The 19,998-nt window shown below is 48.7% G+C and overlaps 9 protein-coding genes across 9 annotated transcripts; 3 read left to right on the top strand and 6 right to left on the bottom strand.

Annotated features, from left to right (window-relative positions):
- Positions 1-519: 519 nt before the first annotated feature.
- EDB82DRAFT_56158 (uncharacterized protein) lies at positions 520-2,711 on the bottom strand. Its single transcript, XM_025730302.2, has 3 exons — positions 2,540-2,711; positions 2,368-2,408; positions 520-2,299 (listed from the first exon to the last, which is right to left on the bottom strand). Exon 3 carries the CDS (start codon positions 2,215-2,217, stop codon positions 871-873), a length of 1,347 nt encoding a protein of 448 aa, XP_025589440.1. The 5' UTR covers positions 2,218-2,299; positions 2,368-2,408; positions 2,540-2,711; the 3' UTR covers positions 520-870.
- Positions 2,712-3,194: 483 nt separating this feature from the next.
- EDB82DRAFT_571607 (Alpha/Beta hydrolase protein) lies at positions 3,195-5,296 on the bottom strand. The gene is made up of 4 exons (XM_025730303.2): positions 5,086-5,296; positions 4,848-5,050; positions 4,470-4,610; positions 3,195-4,416 (listed from the first exon to the last, which is right to left on the bottom strand). The coding sequence occupies exons 1-4, from the start codon at positions 5,165-5,167 to the stop codon at positions 3,586-3,588; spliced, it is 1,257 nt and encodes a 418-aa protein (XP_025589441.2). The 5' UTR covers positions 5,168-5,296; the 3' UTR covers positions 3,195-3,585.
- Positions 5,297-8,525, bottom strand: EDB82DRAFT_487418 (P-loop containing nucleoside triphosphate hydrolase protein). The gene has a single exon (XM_025730304.2). It carries the CDS (start codon positions 8,051-8,053, stop codon positions 5,654-5,656), a length of 2,400 nt encoding a protein of 799 aa, XP_025589442.1. The 5' UTR covers positions 8,054-8,525; the 3' UTR covers positions 5,297-5,653.
- EDB82DRAFT_487414 (RNA polymerase II-binding domain-containing protein) lies at positions 8,526-10,465 on the bottom strand. Its single transcript, XM_025730305.2, has 4 exons — positions 9,996-10,465; positions 9,851-9,942; positions 9,602-9,802; positions 8,526-9,544 (listed from the first exon to the last, which is right to left on the bottom strand). The coding sequence occupies exons 1-4, from the start codon at positions 10,091-10,093 to the stop codon at positions 8,754-8,756; spliced, it is 1,182 nt and encodes a 393-aa protein (XP_025589443.1). The 5' UTR covers positions 10,094-10,465; the 3' UTR covers positions 8,526-8,753.
- Positions 10,466-10,595: 130 nt separating this feature from the next.
- On the top strand, positions 10,596-12,063 carry EDB82DRAFT_55987 (clathrin light chain). The gene is made up of 3 exons (XM_025730306.2): positions 10,596-10,804; positions 10,858-11,072; positions 11,130-12,063. The coding sequence occupies exons 1-3, from the start codon at positions 10,762-10,764 to the stop codon at positions 11,586-11,588; spliced, it is 717 nt and encodes a 238-aa protein (XP_025589444.1). The 5' UTR covers positions 10,596-10,761; the 3' UTR covers positions 11,589-12,063.
- Positions 11,920-12,387, bottom strand: EDB82DRAFT_520653 (uncharacterized protein; the record flags this gene model as incomplete). The annotated part of the gene is made up of 4 exons (XM_025730307.1): positions 11,920-11,978; positions 12,047-12,107; positions 12,164-12,248; positions 12,383-12,387. 4 exons carry the CDS (start codon positions 12,385-12,387, stop codon positions 11,920-11,922), a joined length of 210 nt encoding a protein of 69 aa, XP_025589445.1.
- Positions 12,388-12,579: 192 nt separating this feature from the next.
- Positions 12,580-15,665, top strand: EDB82DRAFT_55836 (uncharacterized protein). The gene has a single exon (XM_025730308.2). It carries the CDS (start codon positions 12,770-12,772, stop codon positions 15,332-15,334), a length of 2,565 nt encoding a protein of 854 aa, XP_025589446.1. The 5' UTR covers positions 12,580-12,769; the 3' UTR covers positions 15,335-15,665.
- Positions 15,450-17,067, bottom strand: EDB82DRAFT_55952 (t-SNARE). The gene is made up of 3 exons (XM_025730309.2): positions 16,704-17,067; positions 16,079-16,626; positions 15,450-16,028 (listed from the first exon to the last, which is right to left on the bottom strand). The coding sequence occupies exons 1-3, from the start codon at positions 16,724-16,726 to the stop codon at positions 15,565-15,567; spliced, it is 1,035 nt and encodes a 344-aa protein (XP_025589447.1). The 5' UTR covers positions 16,727-17,067; the 3' UTR covers positions 15,450-15,564.
- A 211-nt stretch (positions 17,068-17,278) lies between these two features.
- EDB82DRAFT_487407 (EF-hand protein) lies at positions 17,279-18,793 on the top strand. Its single transcript, XM_025730311.2, has 6 exons — positions 17,279-17,447; positions 17,643-17,699; positions 17,764-17,779; positions 17,935-18,060; positions 18,115-18,327; positions 18,393-18,793. The coding sequence occupies exons 1-6, from the start codon at positions 17,445-17,447 to the stop codon at positions 18,425-18,427; spliced, it is 450 nt and encodes a 149-aa protein (XP_025589448.1). The 5' UTR covers positions 17,279-17,444; the 3' UTR covers positions 18,428-18,793.
- The last annotated feature ends 1,205 nt before the right edge of the window (positions 18,794-19,998 follow it).

Raw genomic sequence — 19,998 nt, 5'->3', positions numbered from 1 at the left:
ACTGGTCACATATCCCCCCCTTGTAAGTCGCTGCGAGAATGTGACGCGCCGCTCAAATACGTCCACTTAATCTCAACCATTCCAACCTATGGTCCCTTAGGTTGGTAAAAAAAAAACATGTTGGGTTGAGTTGTACAGAAAATCCCGCTTCAGGATCCCTTTCTAATTTCGCCCTTTGAGTATCATAAAGACATTCAATCTCCCAAAACTCGACTTGGATGCCAGTCCCTAAACTGAACCAGAAAAGCCAAGTTAGTGCTAGTTAAAGCTGTGACGTAGATTTGATGTTTTACACTTGCAGATCAGATTTGGTGCCACTCGGGCAGAGCCCACCGAGACATTTAGATCGGGACAAAGACACGCGAGCCTTTATTTTTTCATTTTTTTTTTTCAGCCATGCATACTGTACCGCCCATGCCAATGAACTTGTCTCACTCTGACATATGTCTTCCCTAGGTGTCAACAGTTCTGCAGTGTCGGGATCTGCAAAGCCTGCATGATTTAGCTCAATGTGTCTGGCCTCAACCCACCTACAACAACAACACTATATTCTGGATTTATATGTAGCACACACTTTCACTTGTCTACTTGTCTAATCAATGTGGGCCATCGTTGCAATAATGAATTCGTGTCATTAAAAAGCTAGCCGCGGTTTCCACTATTGCCTCAAGTCTTCACTTACTGACTCAAACACTAATCATCCTAAAGAGGTTCCTGGTCTTAATCCCATAGTCCTTCGTGTACCCGGCCGAGTACATGTCTTATCTCCCCTGTTTTTCACGCCAAACGCCGACTCCAAACCCCTTCTCAACCGCTCAAAACGCCCTTCCTAATTCACACTTCTCCTGAAAACACATTCCGGACCTAGACCTACATGTCCTTCTTAAATGCGTGTTCTGGTTTGTGAGTGGTCTCGTAGTCGATGTGAACATATGCTCGCTCAATATCAGGGAGATCCTCCAGCTTGATCTGAAGCGCCTCTGCAATGTCATGACTCTCCTGGAGAGTCTGTGTCGGGTCCATGACAATATCCACCTCGGCGATCAAACGAGGACCCGAGTGATAAACACGAACGGTGTCAATGCCAACAATTGCATCGTCGTGCGTGACGCACACGTATGTGATAAGCTGCTGCGTCTCAACAGGAGCTGTGATGCCAACGACAAGCAGGAACTCGCCGAAAGCGGTGCGTAGCCAGATGCAAGAGATGAGGAGTGATAGCAGAATGGCACCCATGGGATCAATCCACCAGACCAGCTTCGCGCCGCCAGTAGCAGTAAGAATACCAAAGCCGTTGATGAGAAGATCATTACGATGATCCTGCCAGAGGATATTTACTTGGCTGTATTTGTCCTTGAGCGCCCAGCAGTAGAGGAAAAGAGCGAACTTGGTGGCGAAAGCGCAGCAGACTGAGATGACAGCAGGAAGATGAAAGTCCTTGTCGGCTTTCGCCTGTGCTAACTCTTGACATGCGAAGGCAATGATGATGAGGGAGACAGCGATCATGAGAAAGCAGAATACAATATTTCCTACGGTCTCAAGGCGAGCCTTGCCAGCAGGGAAACGTCGAGCATCGACACTGCGGATGGCTCTAGCCGACAGGATGAGGGTGAGGTTACTAAGAGGGTCGAAAACAGAGTCGGCCATGGTGGTGAAAAGCGAAAGCGAGCCCGACGAGATGGCAGCAAAAAGCTGAATGGCTGACAATGCAACGTTGGCTGCCAAGGAACCCCAAACAGCGATACGGAATTTGAGTTGATCCTCGCCATGCTGGTCGCGAGCTTCGTCACGATGTTCCTCGACCGACTTGAGCATGCGATCGATTGCCGCATTCTGATTTTTGTAGAAGCCTTGCAGCTTGCGAGCTTTGATCTTGGAGCCCAACTTGCCGGGCAAGCATTTGCGCCCAGGGAGACTATCCCGCTTCCGCGACGTGTTGGCTTTGATATCGGCGAGATCAGACTCTGTTTTGTAGCCACGGGAGAGGTCATACGGATCATTGTCAATGGGACTGGGCTGCCGACGTCCGGTGGCGGTAGTCTGACTCTCGACATCGGTCATGTGCGAGACGTTTCTAGCGATAGTCTCATTATCATCGGCCATGGCAGGCTCAAAAGCGGTGCTGGAGCCATTGTGTGCGGTCGAGTGCCTTGAGCTACTTCGAGCGGGTTCGATAGATGGCAGGTGGGCGGCGTGGATGCTGTTATCAGGCGTCATGTCTCAATAGACTGTGTCGTATATAGACAGCGATGTGGATGTATAGGAGAAGTCAGTGTGCAATACCGATATTGTGTAAATGCTGGATGGTGGTAAGCGAGATATAATAAAGCAAAGCCAACAAAGAGGCCTCAGGAGCGGAGAAGGTGCCTCATCAAGAGCATCTGCTAGTGCTAGCTGTATGCAATGATCTCAGTTGATCGTCAGACAGTCAAGATCAAGTTAGTCGACTACTGTGCTGCAGTCGGTAGAGTATCCGATCAGGGTTGGTGCCAGTGAGATAGAGTTGATATTGATATGGTAGTATAGCAAGGATACTAACAGGAGCAAGGTCAAGCAAGGCAAATGCAAATGCAAAGCGGTTGCTTGGTGAATCATAAGAGATCAAATCCGTCCGATCTTGTTTCCTGCATGCCTACCCATCGAGTCTTGGTCCAACCAGTCATTTTCGCACGTGGAGGAAGAGCAATGGGGAGCTCAGTCAGTGCTGACCCTTAGTTCGCCCCCTCAGGACGAGATGCTAACGAGATTGATGGTGACATAGCATTTCTTTAACAGCTGGAGCTGCAGTCCAGCACAACTAACACCCAAATCATCAGCGAAATTCGACCAATAGAGGTTAGACAATTAGTGAGTGAGTCTCCGAACGCCGTGCCAGCCGAGATCGAGACGGTTAGTAAGCGGAGTGTGACTTCCGTGTCCGACAAGGGGAGCCCAGAAGGCTGGGGGAAAAGATCACGAAAAGATATTGAAAGAAGACGTTGAACAAGACGAGCGGCAGACGTTGAATTATAGTTCTAACACGGCCCCGAAAAGCTTAGGAAACGGCCGGAGCAGGTCTCGGCGTTCCGTCACTCTTTGCGTTTTGGAAACGTCTGACTTTCGGGCGTCTACGGAGCTGGCATACGGACATGGAGTACCAGTACGTAGTAGGCCCGCTTTTTGTTTTTTTGACCTTGAACTGTTTGTCTCCATAGATCTGATCTGGACTTTGGGATATGCAGGCCAAGACTTTTGCAACTAGAACTATTGATCAGTCTATTGGCTTGGTTTTGCAATTTGTAACCACTTTGGTATAGGACTAAGATAAGCGGCGATGTTTTATGTACAGTACAGCCAGCCACAATCGGAGGGTCCGAATACATTTAATAATTGTTTATCTTGTCAGTATATATAACATGGACGCTCCCACCCTCGTTCTTTGTAAATGTTGGAGTTGAGATGAAATAGCACCAAGTGATGTAAGTACACCAACAGCAGGAACCAAAACTGGTGCATGAATCTAGTATTTCTTGTATCAACTCAAACAAATCTTAACCGCCAAAACAAATTATTCCGCTCGATATTGGAACGCCTGCCGCTTCTTCATTATAGCTTCGCCTCGATTGGTCTCTCTCCTGTACTCCTGTCTAGGATCCAAGCAGTAATATCCTTCGCATATTCCTCCTGGCACAGGTCCACATGCAGAGCGTGGTAACCTCCCACATACGTCTTGACCACCTTGTCATCGATGTCCTGGTTCTTTGCGAATTCCATGGCGGCTTCATAGCTGCAAGCCTTGTCGTGGTCTCCGTGGCCGAGCCAGAGAGACTTTACTTCCTTGCCTAACTTTATAGACCCCGATTGCAGAGCCGCCGTACGGTCGAGAAGCGACGCCAGACCTTCCAGAGTACCTGTGTCATGGCAGAGAGGATCTTCCTTGAAGCCCTTTGCTACCTCGGGTTTTCGTGTCAAGTTCATGACGTCGAGCTGATGCTTGAGCTGGAATCTCGGCAAAATCTTACAAGCTAGTCGACCTGCTACAATTTTGAACCAGCTTGGGACTTCTTCGGGTGCGAATCCGATGAAAGGGGCCTCAAGAATCCAACCGCGCACTTGGCTGACGAGCTTGGCGTACTGAGGATCAGCCGCAAGTGTGAGAACCTCGCCGCCACCCATCGAGTGGCCCAGAACAAAAACCGGGACATCAGAAGGCAACTTGCTCTCGATGAATGCTGCAATATCAGCAATTACGCGCGGTGTCGCGCCGGTGTTTCCTTTGTCAGAAGGTTGCTTGACACTGCGGCCCCAGCCTCTCTGGTCAAAACCAAAGACTTGAATGCCGCTAGAGGCCAAAATTCGATACACGTCATCGTACCAGTTGATGTGATCACTGAAGCCATGAACATGGATGACCTGGGCTTTAACGGGGCCTTGAGGCTATTGATTGCGTCAGTTGTTGTCTCTGTCAGCTGGAGAGCATCCATACTCACTGTCCAAGTCTTGGTGTAGAGGCTGGCTTCTGCCACCTCAAAGGTTCCTTCAACCTCGGTCGACATTTGATGCGCAAGTTCAGCGGGTTTGGCCAAAGACAAGAAAAAGATATCGATGAGAGGTTGGGTGTAAGTTATTGACTTTTAACAGATCAAGAATAATTAATGTTTGACGAGGCAGTCTATATTTCGATACAAGAATGCAAACCGGTTATGACGGACCAAGATTTGGCTACTGGGGTCATGCTCGAGTCAAAACGGGTCACATGTGACGAACCGTTGCCGGTGAGCCTAACCTGCACTTGTTCTATTGGCACATCATTCGGTTCATGCTGTCTCTCTACAAATGCATGTTCTGATGGTCAAAGTGGAAATTACCTTTATGTCGGCATTTTTGACAGCTTTCCAGTATCTCCTATTGGACACCACATTTCGTGTTAGGCTGACAATAGGAACACAAGCCATGAGGTCCGCAACTAAAAGCTTAGCTTGCTCAGCCATCGACTCTTCCTTGCATCGTTGCGATACGCTCCTCGTCATCATGAATGCTGCCAAAACATATGGTAACAGATAATATTCTGCTATTCAGTATCGGTATAAGTGTTTCTGGACATACTCATGATGCGATGTAAAAAAAAAACGTGGAATCTTGGAACAGTAGCACCCATGAACCATACACCGTTCTTTAATATGGCCATTGTGGCTTTTTCCACTTCCAGCTAGGCAGGCTTCATAGCACAGGGTCTGGGAAGTTAGGCTTTCAGCTTTGTTGCTCTCACTATTTAAAATTACAACCATGAGGTCTTAATCTTGGACATAATACAGACCTGGAAGTTGCTTTCATCTTTAAATTCCCAACACATCAAAAACTCACGATAAAAGTTCACGATTGTTTTTGTTAAGATATTGAGATTCTGCTTTCTATACATGGATGTTGATCCCCCATGCCATAACTATGTATTCCATTTTTTGGAGATCAAATAACCAAACCAGCGACGCCAATGAAAGTAGGATACATGTCGAGTGGAGTTCTCTTTGCAGCAGCTGGCGTTCCAATAGAGACTCGGACATAGATACCAGGATATATAATGTACATGATTCGTCTAATCTTTCTTCAACCCGTAACCCCAGCCATATTACGTCTTAACGGGGATGCTCTTCTGCTCTATATCATCCAAGATGCTTCAGGGTTTCTTCTCCTCGCTCTTGGAGTCCCTGTTCTCTCGGTCATGCTCATCGAATTGCTCCTCCTCCTCTTCACCTCTCTCCAGATCATCCTCGATTTCTTCGGCTTCGGTGATGTGCGCTCGTGAGGCAGTTGACCCACTTTCCTTGGAAACCTCACCACCGCTCATCTGCCACTCCATGAGCTTGCTGAACGCACTATCCTTGTCCGCAGCAAGCTGCCTGTAGCTACCGATTTCGGCGACCTTGCCCTCGTTATTGAGAACAATAATCTGGTCAGATCGCTTGATAGTGGAGAGACGGTGGGCAATCGAGATGGTGGTGTTACGGCCACGCAAAAGACCAGCCAGAGCCTCGTTAACAAGAGTTTCTGACTCAGCATCTAGTGCCGATGTGGCTTCATCAAGAATCAGAATATCAGGGTCCTTGAGCAGAGCTCGTGCAATAGCAATTCGTTGCTTCTGACCACCGGAAAGTTGAGAACCGCGGGCACCGACCTGGGTCTCTAAGCCATCAGGCAGATCGCTGATAAAGTTGCAGTTTGCTCGTCGAGCAGCAGAAATAACGTCAAAACGGCTCGCCTGAGGCCTTCCGTAGGCAATGTTTTCAGCGATGGTCCCAGAGAAAAGGACAGGCTCCTGTGAAACCATGCCGATTCGCCTTCGCAACGACTTGACGTTCATACCAGAGATGTCTTGTCCGTTGATGGTGATAGAGCCTGACACGGGATTGTAAAATCTCAGTAGTAGAGAAGCCACCGTCGACTTACCACCTCCTGATGGACCAACAACACATACGTTGCTGCCCGAAGGGATCTCGAAATCCAGACCGTTGAAGATTTTGACGGCAGGCCGAGTAGGATAGGCAAAAGTGACATCTGAGAATCTGATAGGACCTTGTGCCGATTTTACTTGAACACCGACCGTTTGCGGGATTCCAGGCTTGCGATCCTGTAGTTCAAAAAGTCGACTTGCGGCACCAACTCCCTTCATGAGCTCTGAGTAGAAACCCGAAAGACCGAATAGACTTGAACCTGCAAATGCAGTGTACATCATGAACGACGTCAGATCTCCAAGCGACATAGCCCCGCTGCGCACGAAACCGCCTCCGACAACAAGCATAGCAAGGATCGTCATGTTGCCGGCCCAGCCAGTAGTAGCAAAGAAGGTAGCGGCGATGAGCGATTCCTTTTTACCAAGAGCAAAGATCTTTCGGATCTGATTGTTGTAGCGGCCAATTTCCTGTACTTCACCTACGAACGCTTGGCTGGTCTTGACGTTGCCAAGTCGTTCCTCAGCGATCTTGGTCAGAGTACCCAAGTTCCTCTGAATTGACCTGCTGATGTTTCGAATAGCTCGACCATAGATGAAGGCTCCGACAGCAATTGGTGGAAACATAAGTAGCAATAAACCAGTCAACTTGGGGCTTGTCCAGACCATGATAGCAAAACCAGCACCGCCGCTGAAGAGGGCACGAAGACCATCGCTGAGATTTTGCGTCACAGACTTGCCAACGATAACAGTATCAGAGCTGAGGCGTGAGATAAGATCACCCACACGGTTCGCATCAAAGAATTCAGCGTCTTGAACATATGTACGTCGGTAAAGCTGGGATCGAAGTCTGGCAACAACACGCTCGCCGACAATTCGGAGAAGGACGACTCGACCGAAGTTGGCCATAGCTCCGATAGTCAAGACAGTACCCAAGCCAAAGAAGAACTGGTTCATTGTTAAGCCAAACAGACGGACGTCTTCAGCTTCACCTTTGGTAGCAAGATCCAAGATTCGACCGACGGAGAAGGGGATTAACATGGTGACGCTAGAGGAAATAACCAGGAAGACAAAAGCGATACCGAGCCAGCGGATTTCTGGACGGGCAATCTTGATAAGTCGTACAATTTCGTCCGAACCAGCTTTTCCAGCCTGCTTTCCCTCCTTTGAGAGTTTGGCAGCTAGGTTGACTTGAGCAGCCTTGGCGGCCTTCTCGCTCTTGGTAAACTCTTGCTTGTTTTCATCTTCAACTTTTCGATTGATCTCAAGCTCGACAGGCTTCTTGGTACCTTCTTCGACCTTGGTCTGGATTTCCTGGAGTAAACGAGGGGCTGTTGAGAATTGCCGCAGGGTGTGCGAAAACGGACCATACGTGGAAGATCGAATTTGTGCCGGGGGACGTCGAATATGGGACAGATTATTGTTTGCTGGTGCTTGGAAGGCAGCGATTGAGAACGGAGGCAGGGCAGGTTGACGAGAGCCAGAAGCGTGGAAAAGCCTTGTCTGAAGAGGTGAGACCTCGGACTTATATAATGAAGGCCCTAATTGACTTCGCGATGCAGCCAGAGACACTTGCGAGGACTCGGCGAGACGTGGGAGCAGCACACGGCGTGCTACTCCCGAAACCATGATGACGGTAGGGGATTGATTAGATGCCGACTCAGCGTAGCATGTTCAGTGGCGGCAATGTCGAACGGAGGGACAGAGGGAATGTTGAGCTGCGTGCCTAGAGAAGTTGGTGAAGCTGACAGGCGCTTTAATATTATGAATGAGAAGGGAATGAAGTTGATGTAGTTTGTAATGCCGTCATCGCCGTAGCGGCATTTCTCAGCTTCCGAGTTGCGACGGGTGCTAAGACTCAGATAATCCAACGCTCAAAAAAATATTAGGTGGGGATTCGTCGCGAGCAAGTGGGTTATGGTGCGTACAGAGTCTAGACCCCTCCAACTCGGTTAGAGCTCTGCGATTAGCTTCACTAATACAGCCAGCACCAAACAATTTGACGCAGTACCTTGTTCTGTTGCATTGCCTCAGATAACTAATTGAGCTCTGTAGAGAGAGGTACACCAGTCAAACCAATTAATAATTGCAAGTATTGTGATAATAACCTATTTTAAACAGCATGAGAATAGATATTGATTAATGACCATGGCCCTGTTGCCATAGTCCTTTCTTACACGTACAAGTAGGTACCCAATTACTGGTAACCCTAGCTATCTGTTATACATTCTGCCCAAGAGACCCTCCAGAGGCTTGTACCTCTATTATCCGCCCTTCTGAGAGAGCTCCTTTCGAACCGACTGAGCCTGTCAAACAAAACAGACTCCAATCATGAGTGGGAACCCTCTTTTAGCATCTGAGCGACATCAGCATCAATGCCATCGTCCCCTCCTAGATCAGGAAACTCCTCAGTATCGACACGACGACGCTTGTTAGAACCATTGGTTGAAATCGGCAATGACTGGTAAGATGCGGTCTCTTCTTCGGCAGCAGGAGCGGGAGCAACAGCAGTTTCACCTTCCGGTGTCAATGCCTCAGGAGTAGGCGCATCGAAAGGTTCAAAGGCCGGAGGGGTGAGTGCCTCTATTTCTGGTCTGCCTGGCTCAGCAGGGGTGCTCAAAGACTCTCCGTCTCCCGAGTTCCCATTGTTCTCGGTTGGACCTAGCGCTCGCATGATACCAACCTCAACCTGTTGCTTCTTCTCTTCAATCTCCGTCTTTCGGGATACAAGCTGGGCATGATCAGATTTCTCTTGTTCCAATGCGGCGCGGTTGGCATTGAGCAACGTCTCTAGACCAGAGACAAGGCCCTCCCTGGCCTTGACACACTCAGCAACTGCATTCTCGGCGTTGGCCAGCGTTTTGAGGAGACCATTCAGGCGAGCAGCGTAAACAGGAGCAGAGGGGACAAGTGTCGATGGGTCGGTTTGTTTCTCATATTCCTGGCTGGCGGATGCAATCGTGGCCTTGAGAGGAGGGCTCAATTTGGCAACATTCTGATGAGCAGACACAAGAGGGGCAAACTCGGATGGAATAGCGGCACCAGCAGAAGCGGCACCACCGCTACCAAACGGAGAACCGGCAAACCCAGGTTTAGCCATGCCACGGGCCTTGTCAAGTTCTAATTATATGATAAGTCGCTGCCATTTGAACAGAGTTCTCGTCATTTTGTACTTACCCCCAATGCGAGCATCAATGGCAGCCTGAATGGGCGCTTCGAAGATCGATCGATCTCTCCAGACATCTATAACGCGCTTCAGTTTTGCCTGAAGCTCTGCAGGTGCTCCCTTGTAGGCAGCGGAAGCAGCCTCGGCAATCACAGGCGCAAAAGCAATAATGAAGTCATCCTTGTGCCGGATTTTGGACTGCTGAGCCACCTCTGTAATATGGATCAGTCATGTTTCCTCCCAGTAGGATAAAAGCATACCGTTGGCGAGATAAATCAAGCTCAGTCTCTTTGTGCTGGACGAGTCTTTAAGGCGCTGCAACCAGAGTTGCACGGTTCGCTCTGCATGTCGCCTGCGACCTATTGTCAATCGTTATTGTAAACCAGAAAAATGAGAGACGCGTACCTATGGAACATGATCCATTGTGCAGCAGTAGCGATACTGTCATGGCTCTCATTCAGCGATGAAAGTCGCGCCAGTACGGAGTCATCGTTGTAAGCCATCTTTGTAATAGAGGCCTCTTCGTCAGCTCATATAAACAATGAACGACAACTAATAAAATCGAATGCCAGATTGAGAAGTTTTGGGGTAACGCGAGTATTATCTAAGCGTTGTTTGCAGCCGTTGTTGTAGTATCACTCTGGAGACGTCTACTACAGCTACTTGCAGGAATAATATTCGGAACTTTTGCTAACCAGCTTTTTATATGCAGATGAACAAAGCAGATATCTCGTTATGAACAGCTTCGTCTGCAAATGTATCCCGTAAGAACCAGACTGATGAGTAGCAAAAATGTGCGATGAAACGAAATGTTTTCTTGGGTAGGACAAGGAGAGTTTATAGATTGAGAGCTAACAAAGCAGCATAAACATCCGATAAAGTGGAAATAGCTTGTAGACGCATGATTGTGATGCTTTGATTCATATTATAGACCCACTTGAGCAACCTACGTTGGGTCCAAGGCTACTCACCGCCCGGCAGAATCCACCTCATCGGCTAGGATGGCCTACTTGGCAGTTACTGAATAGGAGGACCATAGCAACAGCATTTACTGACGATTATCATTTCGAAAAAGAGCACTTTTACTTCGGCTACTATCATCCGGCTCCTCCCACAAAGCGGCGCATACTCTGGTTTGAACGATTGATACTTAATTTTCTACACATTCAAGATGGCCGACCGATTCCCTTCGCTTGAGGACTTCGATTCCGGGGGTATGTACATCATCAATACTCATGCGCAGGACCAACGCTGACGTGTAATTTAGCGCAAACCGACATCAAGGATCCGACCGCTGAGCCATCGACTGACGATTTTCTCGCTCGTGAAAAGGCTCTCCTTGGAGACGACGCCGAACAGTTCACAACCAACAATGACGCCGCTGCTTTCGCTGATGCCGATGATGACCTTCTTGGTGGCGCCGGCGGAAACGAGCAATCTACTTTCGAGTCTCAATTTCCTGACCTGACCCAACCTGAAGCTGTAAGTCAAATAGTCTCTTATTGTATACTCGATTGAGAAGCTCATATTGAGATACAGGGCACTGGAGTTTCTGCTGGAACTGCCATTACCGGAGGACCTTCCGTAAGCTACAACTCAGGATACCAGGCCTCCTTTGAGGAGGAGCAGGAACCCGAGGTTATCAAGGAGTGGCGTGAAAAGCGAGACAACCAGATTGCCAAGCGCGCCGAACAATTCGCTGCCCAGCGAGAAGAGACAATTAAGGAGGCTCAGCAGAACATCGATGACTTCTACGACAACTACAACAACAAGAAGGAGAAGGGTATCGCCCAAACACGAAAGGAAGCCGACGAGTTCCTGGAAAGCCGAGAGGACACTGTTTCTGGTGGCACCAGCTGGGACCGAATTGCCAAGTTGGTGGATGTGAGCGGCAAGGGAGCCAAGGGAGGTGCTTCTGGCTCGGGCAAGGAACGCTTCCGAGAGCTATTGGTGAGCCTGCGAAAGGACGAAAAGGCGCCCGGCGCTACAGGCTACTAATGCAAGTCCATTTTGGGGTGGGAGTTGATGTATCTACCCATAAATGGAGAGTTGCAAGTCGGTGCAGAGCACTAGACGTCATTTTTTGATGCATGCAATATTCTGGGTTCTTCATGTATTCTCAAGTTTAGGAGTCCAGGTTTAATGGCAATGACGTGTGAATAGAAGGCACGGTTCGACTGGGAGTTTGTCTTGTTTCTGTGTATACAAATCAAAGGACAATTCCGCGAGGATATCAGATTGGATTCATCTCCTTCTATTCACTCCATACTGATCACACTAGCCCTCCATCGTTGTCGAGCTATATAATAAGCTAGGCAGCCCACGTATCTTAGTTTCCGAAGTAAGAGTTGTATCCAAGGACCTTGCGGCCAGCGCCGTAGAAAGAAGCTTCGTGTCCATCAGTATCCGAGCTCGTAATCGTGTCGATCTCTAAAACTTTGTTGAATAAGACTTACCGCCGAGGGTGCCACAAAGGAGGATGAGGTAGGGGGTCATCAGCATACGGCTGCGAGGGCCCTGTCAGGTCGGTCAGCGGTATATTCGGAGAATCTAAATAGTCAATCAGGTCGTACAATCTTCCAAAGACGGGTGTGGTTCTTGTAAGCGTTCTGGTAGTAACGCTGGTACTGAGGAACGGGGTTCTTGGCGTCGACGAGACTGTATGAACGTCAGTGACGGATTCTCGTATGATGTGATGTTCTGCGCGATGCCCGAAGCTCGAGGTGGCCCATTGGCGTCGAAAAGGCGGCCAGGATCATCGCGAGAATCGATGATGAATCAATTGTACGTACGGCATCTTGAAGTCGGTTAATGAGAGTTCTGGGAGGCTCCGATGGTTGGTTTCGTGTGGGGTGGTTGAATTGGTGACGGAGAATGTCGAAGTTCGGGTAAAGAAATGAGGCCATAACTTGATTGGAGCCGATTGTGATGATGACTCAGCGCTGCTCTCAATGTTCCCGTTGGTCAGTAGGCGCGAACCCCAGCTCCTCTGTACCTAAATGATGGAGCACTTTATGACATCGAATAAAAAATGGTCCGAAGATTGGAGATATGATTTGGCTTTGGTCAATGCCTTTAAACCTCGGATTTCGGTATTCCTGATGTTTCCTGCACAACTTCTTCGATACGAACCGATGCGATGATACAATCCCAGCTGAAGCTGGTGAATTTACCCAGCCATGCATCGACCGCTTATAATATTTCGAGCTCAACAATGCCCCCATGCTCGATACATCCGTATAATTGCACAGAATCGACTTCGGTGTGCGACATCGAATCTTTCAGTCACGAATCTATACAGCAACAAGAGATGCATATATTCATACATAGTAGATGCACATACGGCCAAACATGACAGTCCTGGGTCAACATTTTCGAAGCCAGGAGTAGCACAGCATGATAGTTCAAAACGTCGATCGAAGACTAAATCGCCTATTCCTTTGGGTATTCGCCTGAATAGAGCTGAAGAAGTACATCCGTCTAGTCAGCAAACCTTTTCGGACGAAATTTCCTCCTTGGAGCGCCGTGTCGTAACGATTCGTCATGGTCATGGAGATCGGGGAGCTTGGGATATCTTTAAGCAGCTCCGGAACGAAGGCAATGTGCATCTTGTGGCGGAACCTCGAGCCGAATTTCTGCGCGATAGCATCTTGAAGGCAGCACTGACACATGCTGACCGGATGGAGGAGCTTTTCACATTTGCCCAGGAGCTTCAAAGAATACACCATTTTGAATGGCCTGAATTATACCTGAAAGTGGTTCATTTCTATATGGCCCAGACCGACTACCAAGCTGCATTTCGCTGGCATTTGAAACTCATGCCTACTTTCCGTCCAGATTTGAACAGCTTCGGTGCCTTCCTGGCAAGTTTTGCTATCGACTTCTCCCCTGTTGTGCAGAGCACATTGACAAGAATTTACGTCTTTAACCCTTATCGCAGGCTGTATGACTACGTCGTGCCAGCTCTCTTCGATTCTGGGCAGTCACATGCAGCACGCGTTTGGAGAAAGCGTTTCATTTTGTTTAACGACCATGCCGTGTCGCAAAAGTCTATGCCATTTCTTGACTTTTTGTCCCGGTACTTTCCCAAAATGCAACTCACCAAAGAGGAGTCAGCAGTGCTTGACCGAGATACCAGTGTCGATGACGATGCTGCTGCATCGGAACCAAACGATGACACCCAATCCAGTCAGCACCAGGGTATGTTCAGCGATAAGTTTACAGCCCGGTGGTTCGCCAGCTCTTGGACTTCGTCCGAGTTTGCAATCAATCTCATGCATAAACTTGGCCTTCGGGCAATTGGTCCGCAGTCATTGCAGTCAGTTGCTTTAAGAGAATACGATGTCCAAGGGGTCAATGATCGCTTGGCACAGTTTCGGGAACTGGGAATTGATATTTCCTCAACAGTTTATTGCAAGGCTATTATATCGTTTGCTGAAAGAGGAGAGGACGAGTTGCTCAGAGAATTATTGCACTGTGATATACATCCAGACGAATTCGACAATTCTGAGACCAGAGTGATGTTGCTCGCTGCTTCTGCCAAACAACAGGATTGGAGGCGGGAGCGATTACTCCAAGAGGTCGAGGCTCTGATTGCTAAACCAACACCAAGAAAAGAAAAGACCCTCTCCGAGGAGCTCAACAAGAATCTCCGGGCTGCCCTATCAACGCAAGGACTAGCGAAAGTGAGGAGCGTTTTCGACAAGATGGACAACCTGAATGTCAGTATAGAACAGAAGAACTCAGAGGTACTTCTCAGTCGTGTGTTTGACGGTGTTTGGTATCACCCAAAAACCAGCAAACAGAAACTCCATGGCTATCAACAGGATCCCCAGCTTGATAGAGCTATCCATTTATCTCTGCGAGTAGCACGGCATGGGGTTGCTATTCCCATTAAATACTGGCAAATCTTGCTCTATAACCTTGGACGTCTTGGACGTTTCAATGAGCTTGAGGAGCTCAGTCATGAGATATGTGAACTGTATAGCCCAGATCTTGGAGGGTTGATTCCAGTGCACCGGTGCGACGTGCCGTCCAAACCTAATTCGAAACCCAAGACAGTAAACAGTGGCACTGGGGGATGGGTCGAGTACCACTCGTTCCCGGACGGCAAAAAGAAGATAAGCCACTTCAGAGAAGAGTTTTGGAGAGCTGAAATAGGCATGACCGAAGAGGAACCGAATGCAATTGCGACCAAATCAGGACCGGCCACCAAGTCTGACGACCTCTCAAAAAAAGGCAACGATCCTAAGTATACTTTTTGCATACCGGCCGACTTGCCCTTTACCAACAGACAACATCCCATACAAAAGATTTTTGATGTTAATCTGCAACGTGCCATCATTCGATGGGGCTTCGACAAGACCCTGAAACAGGAGCCGGTTCAGCTTTCCCTTGCAAGGGTCAAGCCTGAAGGAGTCACAGACTACGACATAGCATGCGGCGTCCGTCTTTTGGCCCTGTTGAGGAAAAAGGGCGTCTACATCGATCAACAAGTTGTGCGAAGTGCGGTTATTCAGCGGCTTGCGGTGGCACATATACCAGGGAGGGCGAGAGCAAGGGCGAGAGATGACAGGGAGCTGTCGTCCGCGAATATCAAGCAGTTGGTGGAAAATGCTTGGGGCTCAGCAATTTTGCCCAGCGAGAAACATCTGTCGTTGGAGTTGGAGAACATGAAGCCAAAGTTGTGGAAGAGCTTTCCTAGGCTTTTCGAAAAGAGTTATGATAAAAACGAAACCAGGTGACGGACCATCTACGCCACGAATTACCATGATGAAAAAAAAAACTCTACCTAATGTAGTATCAAAATAAACAAAAAGCCGTGACTCCAAACACATCACCAGCATGTCCCTTCATGACCTGCCTTACATTGTATTGGTACATGCTTATAATAGAAGCTATCTCCGTGCTCATATTAGAAAGCTCTAAGGAGACAACGGGTATTCCCAAGATTTTTTTGATGCTCAAACGCCTTCTACCCATGTTTCTTGGGCTTGATCACCAGCAAAATGATCATGCCAAATATGATAAGAATGAGGAGTAGAATAATCTTTCGTTTGGTCGTCCTCTTTTGGTAGCCTGACGCAACCACTAGCTCCTTATCGGCTGCCTTGACGTCTGTATTCATGCGCTCAACGTTGTAGTCAATACGGTCGAGCATCGTACCCTGGTCAATGACCATGTTCTGAAGATCGCGGAAGAGATCAGATAGTTCGATAATGCCTTGGGCGATGTCCTCGATCTCGCGCTCCCGTTGAGCAATAGCCGCATCATTGGAATGAAGTACTCTCTGCTGCTGGGTTGCTTGAAGGGTTGATTGCGAAAACGATCGGTCGGCATCTGATTCTTGGAGAGATGGGTCAAGATACGAGCCTGGTTGAGGAGTGCTGGATCTCTCGCCGGGACTTAAAGCGCCAAATCCGCCCATTCCACGAAGCTCTGCGAATACAAGTTAGAACGTGTTTGTCGGTAACTGAGAGAAAACTGACTTTTCAAGTATGCGCTCTGCTTCTTTCTGAAGCTAGCGCTTGCATCTTGAACCCGTGAGGCCAGCGAAGTCTGAATGTTCTTGGCCATGGTCTCTTCTGCCCTTGTAATTGTGCCAGCATGTTGAGACTCGCGTACCATCTGCTCAATCTTTTGTATGCAACGATGACAAGCATGAAAGCCCTTGGTGATGTCCTGGGTAAGCTTCTCTATTTGCGCCTCCTCGGCCTTTTTTGCCTCCTCATCATTAAAACCTGGTAGAACATGTTTCTGATGCAGCTTCTCCAAGCGTTGGCCCTTTGTCGCAATATCGGCGAGCAAATCGGTAATCTCGTCCGAAAACTGAGCCCATCTTGGGGGCAGCACATCCATTTCAATTACAGCATCGCCATCGTCCTCAAAGGCCCCGTTGGAGAGAAGGCCACGGCGGTCATCGTTTGGATAGCTACTGATATAGTCGTCGGCAAGAGAACCAGAAGCAGAGGCGCCGGGCCCATATGGTCTTCGCTGGGTGGGGTGGTGCGCGTAAGACTGCCGATAGGAGATGTATCTTTGTTTTTAAATCTATGTCAGCACAATGTTGCGATATGCTGAGGTGAAGTGACTACTAATGGATGGGCGTCGTACAGGTTGGTGCGGTCTCGCCACATGGCGGACGCAATAGAGAGATCGAATCTATGTCAAGACAAGCAATGGAGTGAGAGCCTAAGAAATCAGAGTCGCAGAGTAGAACGTCATGGGACGATAGGTGAAGGTATTGTCGTCATGAGTGAGAGGATCGCGATTAGTTGGGATGATGCGATGCGATGCGGGTTGGGGCTGGTTGTTGGTTTCTAGATAGCTGGCTTCGGCTGGGAGGGAGCATTACGACACTAGACAGCGGAAAGCCCACTCACAGACCCGTTGGTCAGAGTAAGTTGCAGGGGTCAACGAGTCCAGTTTCCTCCCTTTAGGTTCGCGGCAAGTACCTCCTCCACTGGGGCTCACATCAGCGGATTGGATCCGTGGAACAGGACGACGGGAGCTTGTAGTGAACAAAGTGCCCGCCTGAAACGGCCTCGGGATGGAGCCGCACAGTGTGCAAGGCCCCCTATAGCGAGCTCTAACCACTAGTCGCAAGACTACAGACCGCCCAAGCAAAGAAAACACAGTGCATTGTTCCCCTTTATCAGTGTCATTTCCTGCCTTAGGTACCGATTTCCCCCTGACCACTGGTTCTCCCCACGAAAGCTCCAACCAAACGAAAAGGTCCGACATTCTTGGCTTGAGGCCCCGCGACCTCAGAACTTATCCAAGTCATCTTCTTCCTTCTCGTGCGATCGACATCCACCTTTTTACTATCTACTTCAACTACCATACACAGCAAACATGGTAAGTTGGACACTCTTGCTACTTGGTCAAGCCTGGCAACTATCATCTCTTACTTTACCGCCTTGCTCCCTTTGCATGGCGCTATCGCCAAAGAGCATTGACCCCGCGGCCAGCTGGGAGAGGGGCTTTATCGTATCTGATGGTTTTGGCGATGTTTTGTCTTGAGAACTTGGGCTGACGAGTTTGTTAACATAGGCCGACTCACTTACCGAAGAGCAAGTCTCCGAGTTCAAGGAGGCCTTCTCCCTGTTTGTAAGTAAACTCCCTTCCTTGTGCCTTTCGTTTGGTTGAAGCTGTTGCTAATCTCGCTGTACAGGACAAGGATGGCGATGGTGAGCAATGCTGCCCCCTTTCGCGACATGCCCTCACTGGTCGAATGCGATCGTCAAATTCATACCAACAGAGTCTCGAATGAATATACACGACCGCATCCGCATTATTTGGGGCACACGTAGCCGATAAAACATGGGCTAAACATTCACTACAGGTCAAATCACCACCAAGGAGCTTGGAACCGTCATGCGCTCTCTCGGCCAGAACCCCTCCGAGTCTGAGCTTCAGGATATGATCAACGAGGTCGACGCTGACAATAACGGCACCATCGACTTCCCTGGTGCGTCATTTCCTAAGCTGATTACAGAGTGACAAGACTGACATTGGAGAAAAGAGTTCCTTACCATGATGGCGCGCAAGATGAAGGACACCGACTCTGAGGAGGAGATCCGCGAGGCTTTCAAGGTTTTCGACCGTGACAACAACGGCTTCATTTCCGCTGCCGAACTCCGACATGTCATGACCTCCATTGGTGAGAAGCTCACCGATGACGAGGTTGATGAGATGATCCGGGAGGCTGACCAGGACGGTGATGGCCGAATCGACTGTGAGTTGCTTACGGACTGGAAAATAGAGATGCCATATGTGCACTGTTGCTGACCATTTGAATAGACAACGAGTTCGTCCAGCTTATGATGCAAAAATAAGAGATTAATATTCGGATACCTCGTCGACCAATTCCTCGGCCTTGCCGTCCTTATGCTCTCGCCAGTCGATGAGCGACGAATATGTATGGCATAACGAGGAGTGGGTTGGATCTTGTTTACTTAGTGGGCAAAACTGCAAGCGATACGGAGAGCATCTTGGACTTGTTGGGCTGAAAGTTATGAATTGTAGTGGCTTGTTTTCCGTGGTACTTGATGTGCACGGTTATTATGCCATGAATTTCTACCTGCATGGCTTCTAGCAACAGAGAAATTTTCCATTTGGCCTCGGTGCTTCTATTAGTGAAATAGTAAAACTCTTGATTGTTTTCATGATTGATTTGTAGGCATAACCACGCGATTTCGGTGAGGGGCAATGAGTAGGCGGTCAAAGCTATGTACCGTTTCAACCAATTTCATGGTTGAGCGAGGGTGCCATGTAAGGAGTAGCCTACGAGGCTGCCTGTAATCAGCCCTACAGCCCACCTAGGCTGGTGCGCCTCACCATTGAAGGAACGAAGCCCGTTGAACGATGTAGAGCATAAAATATGTGACGATATTAGTATGACATTTGCAGCTAGTATGCATTCTACTTACTTTTCTAGGTCGTGCAAATCCAGGGGTATTCAATGTTGATAAATGGAAGGTAGTCGACCCTGGGAAAGGTCGAATTTTAGTGGCCCCAACTATCGATGGAACACAGCTCCGAAGCTTAGGACTACTAAGGTAGTGGACTAGATTGGATGTTGAGCTGGACCTGGCCACCCAGGCCATGCCAGCTTACCTTTGATCCATCGCCTACCTAATTATGGATTCAAGGGAGGGACCTCGTAGGATTTGCGGGTATCCTCAAGGGTCCAGGAGGATTATTGTCAACAAGAGCATGACTACCTGTGAAACGAGCACCTGGTCGCTTTCTGGTAACCAAGTACAATGCTTGACCAAACATCTATCTAATTGGCTCTCGTAAAGCTTGTCAAGTATATGTTGGACCTGTATAACTCGGTATGGTTACTGCAATTCGAAAAGTAAGCATCGTCAATGCCAAGCAAGGGCGACTGGACCCTGTCATGTTGCGGTATGGGTACGGCGCATTCATTCCTTCACGTGTTAGTTGGCCGCCCGCCGCAATTTCCATCCATCCAATGTCCCATTCCCAACTGGACAGAGCCGACAACCCTTAGCCACAGGCTATACGAGACAAGACAGTCATTAATTTACCCTTAGTAGTTGCGCTGGTCTAGTCGAGGGTATGAAATGCAATCGCCCCTCATCATCCCAATCTACCTTCAAATTTCTTTCCTTTCTTCCAATACCAGGGGACGCATTTGTGTAATCTGAAGCACCGTTACTCAGCTTCAGTCGCTTTTCACCACCTGTCTGCAGTAGCTAGTCTGGCATCTGACTTGTATGAGGCGTGGCCCTCCCCCCTTGAGTCGAGACACATCGCCGACTTTTCTGGAGGTCAAAACCCAACAAAGCAAGCAGCACATCAACGTCTTGGACTTCAATCACTCTCCCCCCCATCTTGGGCCTGAAATGTGAAGTATCGACTTGTCCATTACTGTATTTAA

The sequence above is a fragment of the Fusarium venenatum genome, assembly GCF_020744135.1.
Source record: "Fusarium venenatum strain MPI-CAGE-CH-0201 chromosome Unknown EDB82scaffold_1, whole genome shotgun sequence".
Taxonomy (NCBI): Eukaryota; Fungi; Ascomycota; class Sordariomycetes; order Hypocreales; family Nectriaceae; genus Fusarium; species Fusarium venenatum.
Note: the sequence above shows the minus strand (reverse complement) of the source record. Positions and strands in the feature narration are given on the sequence as shown.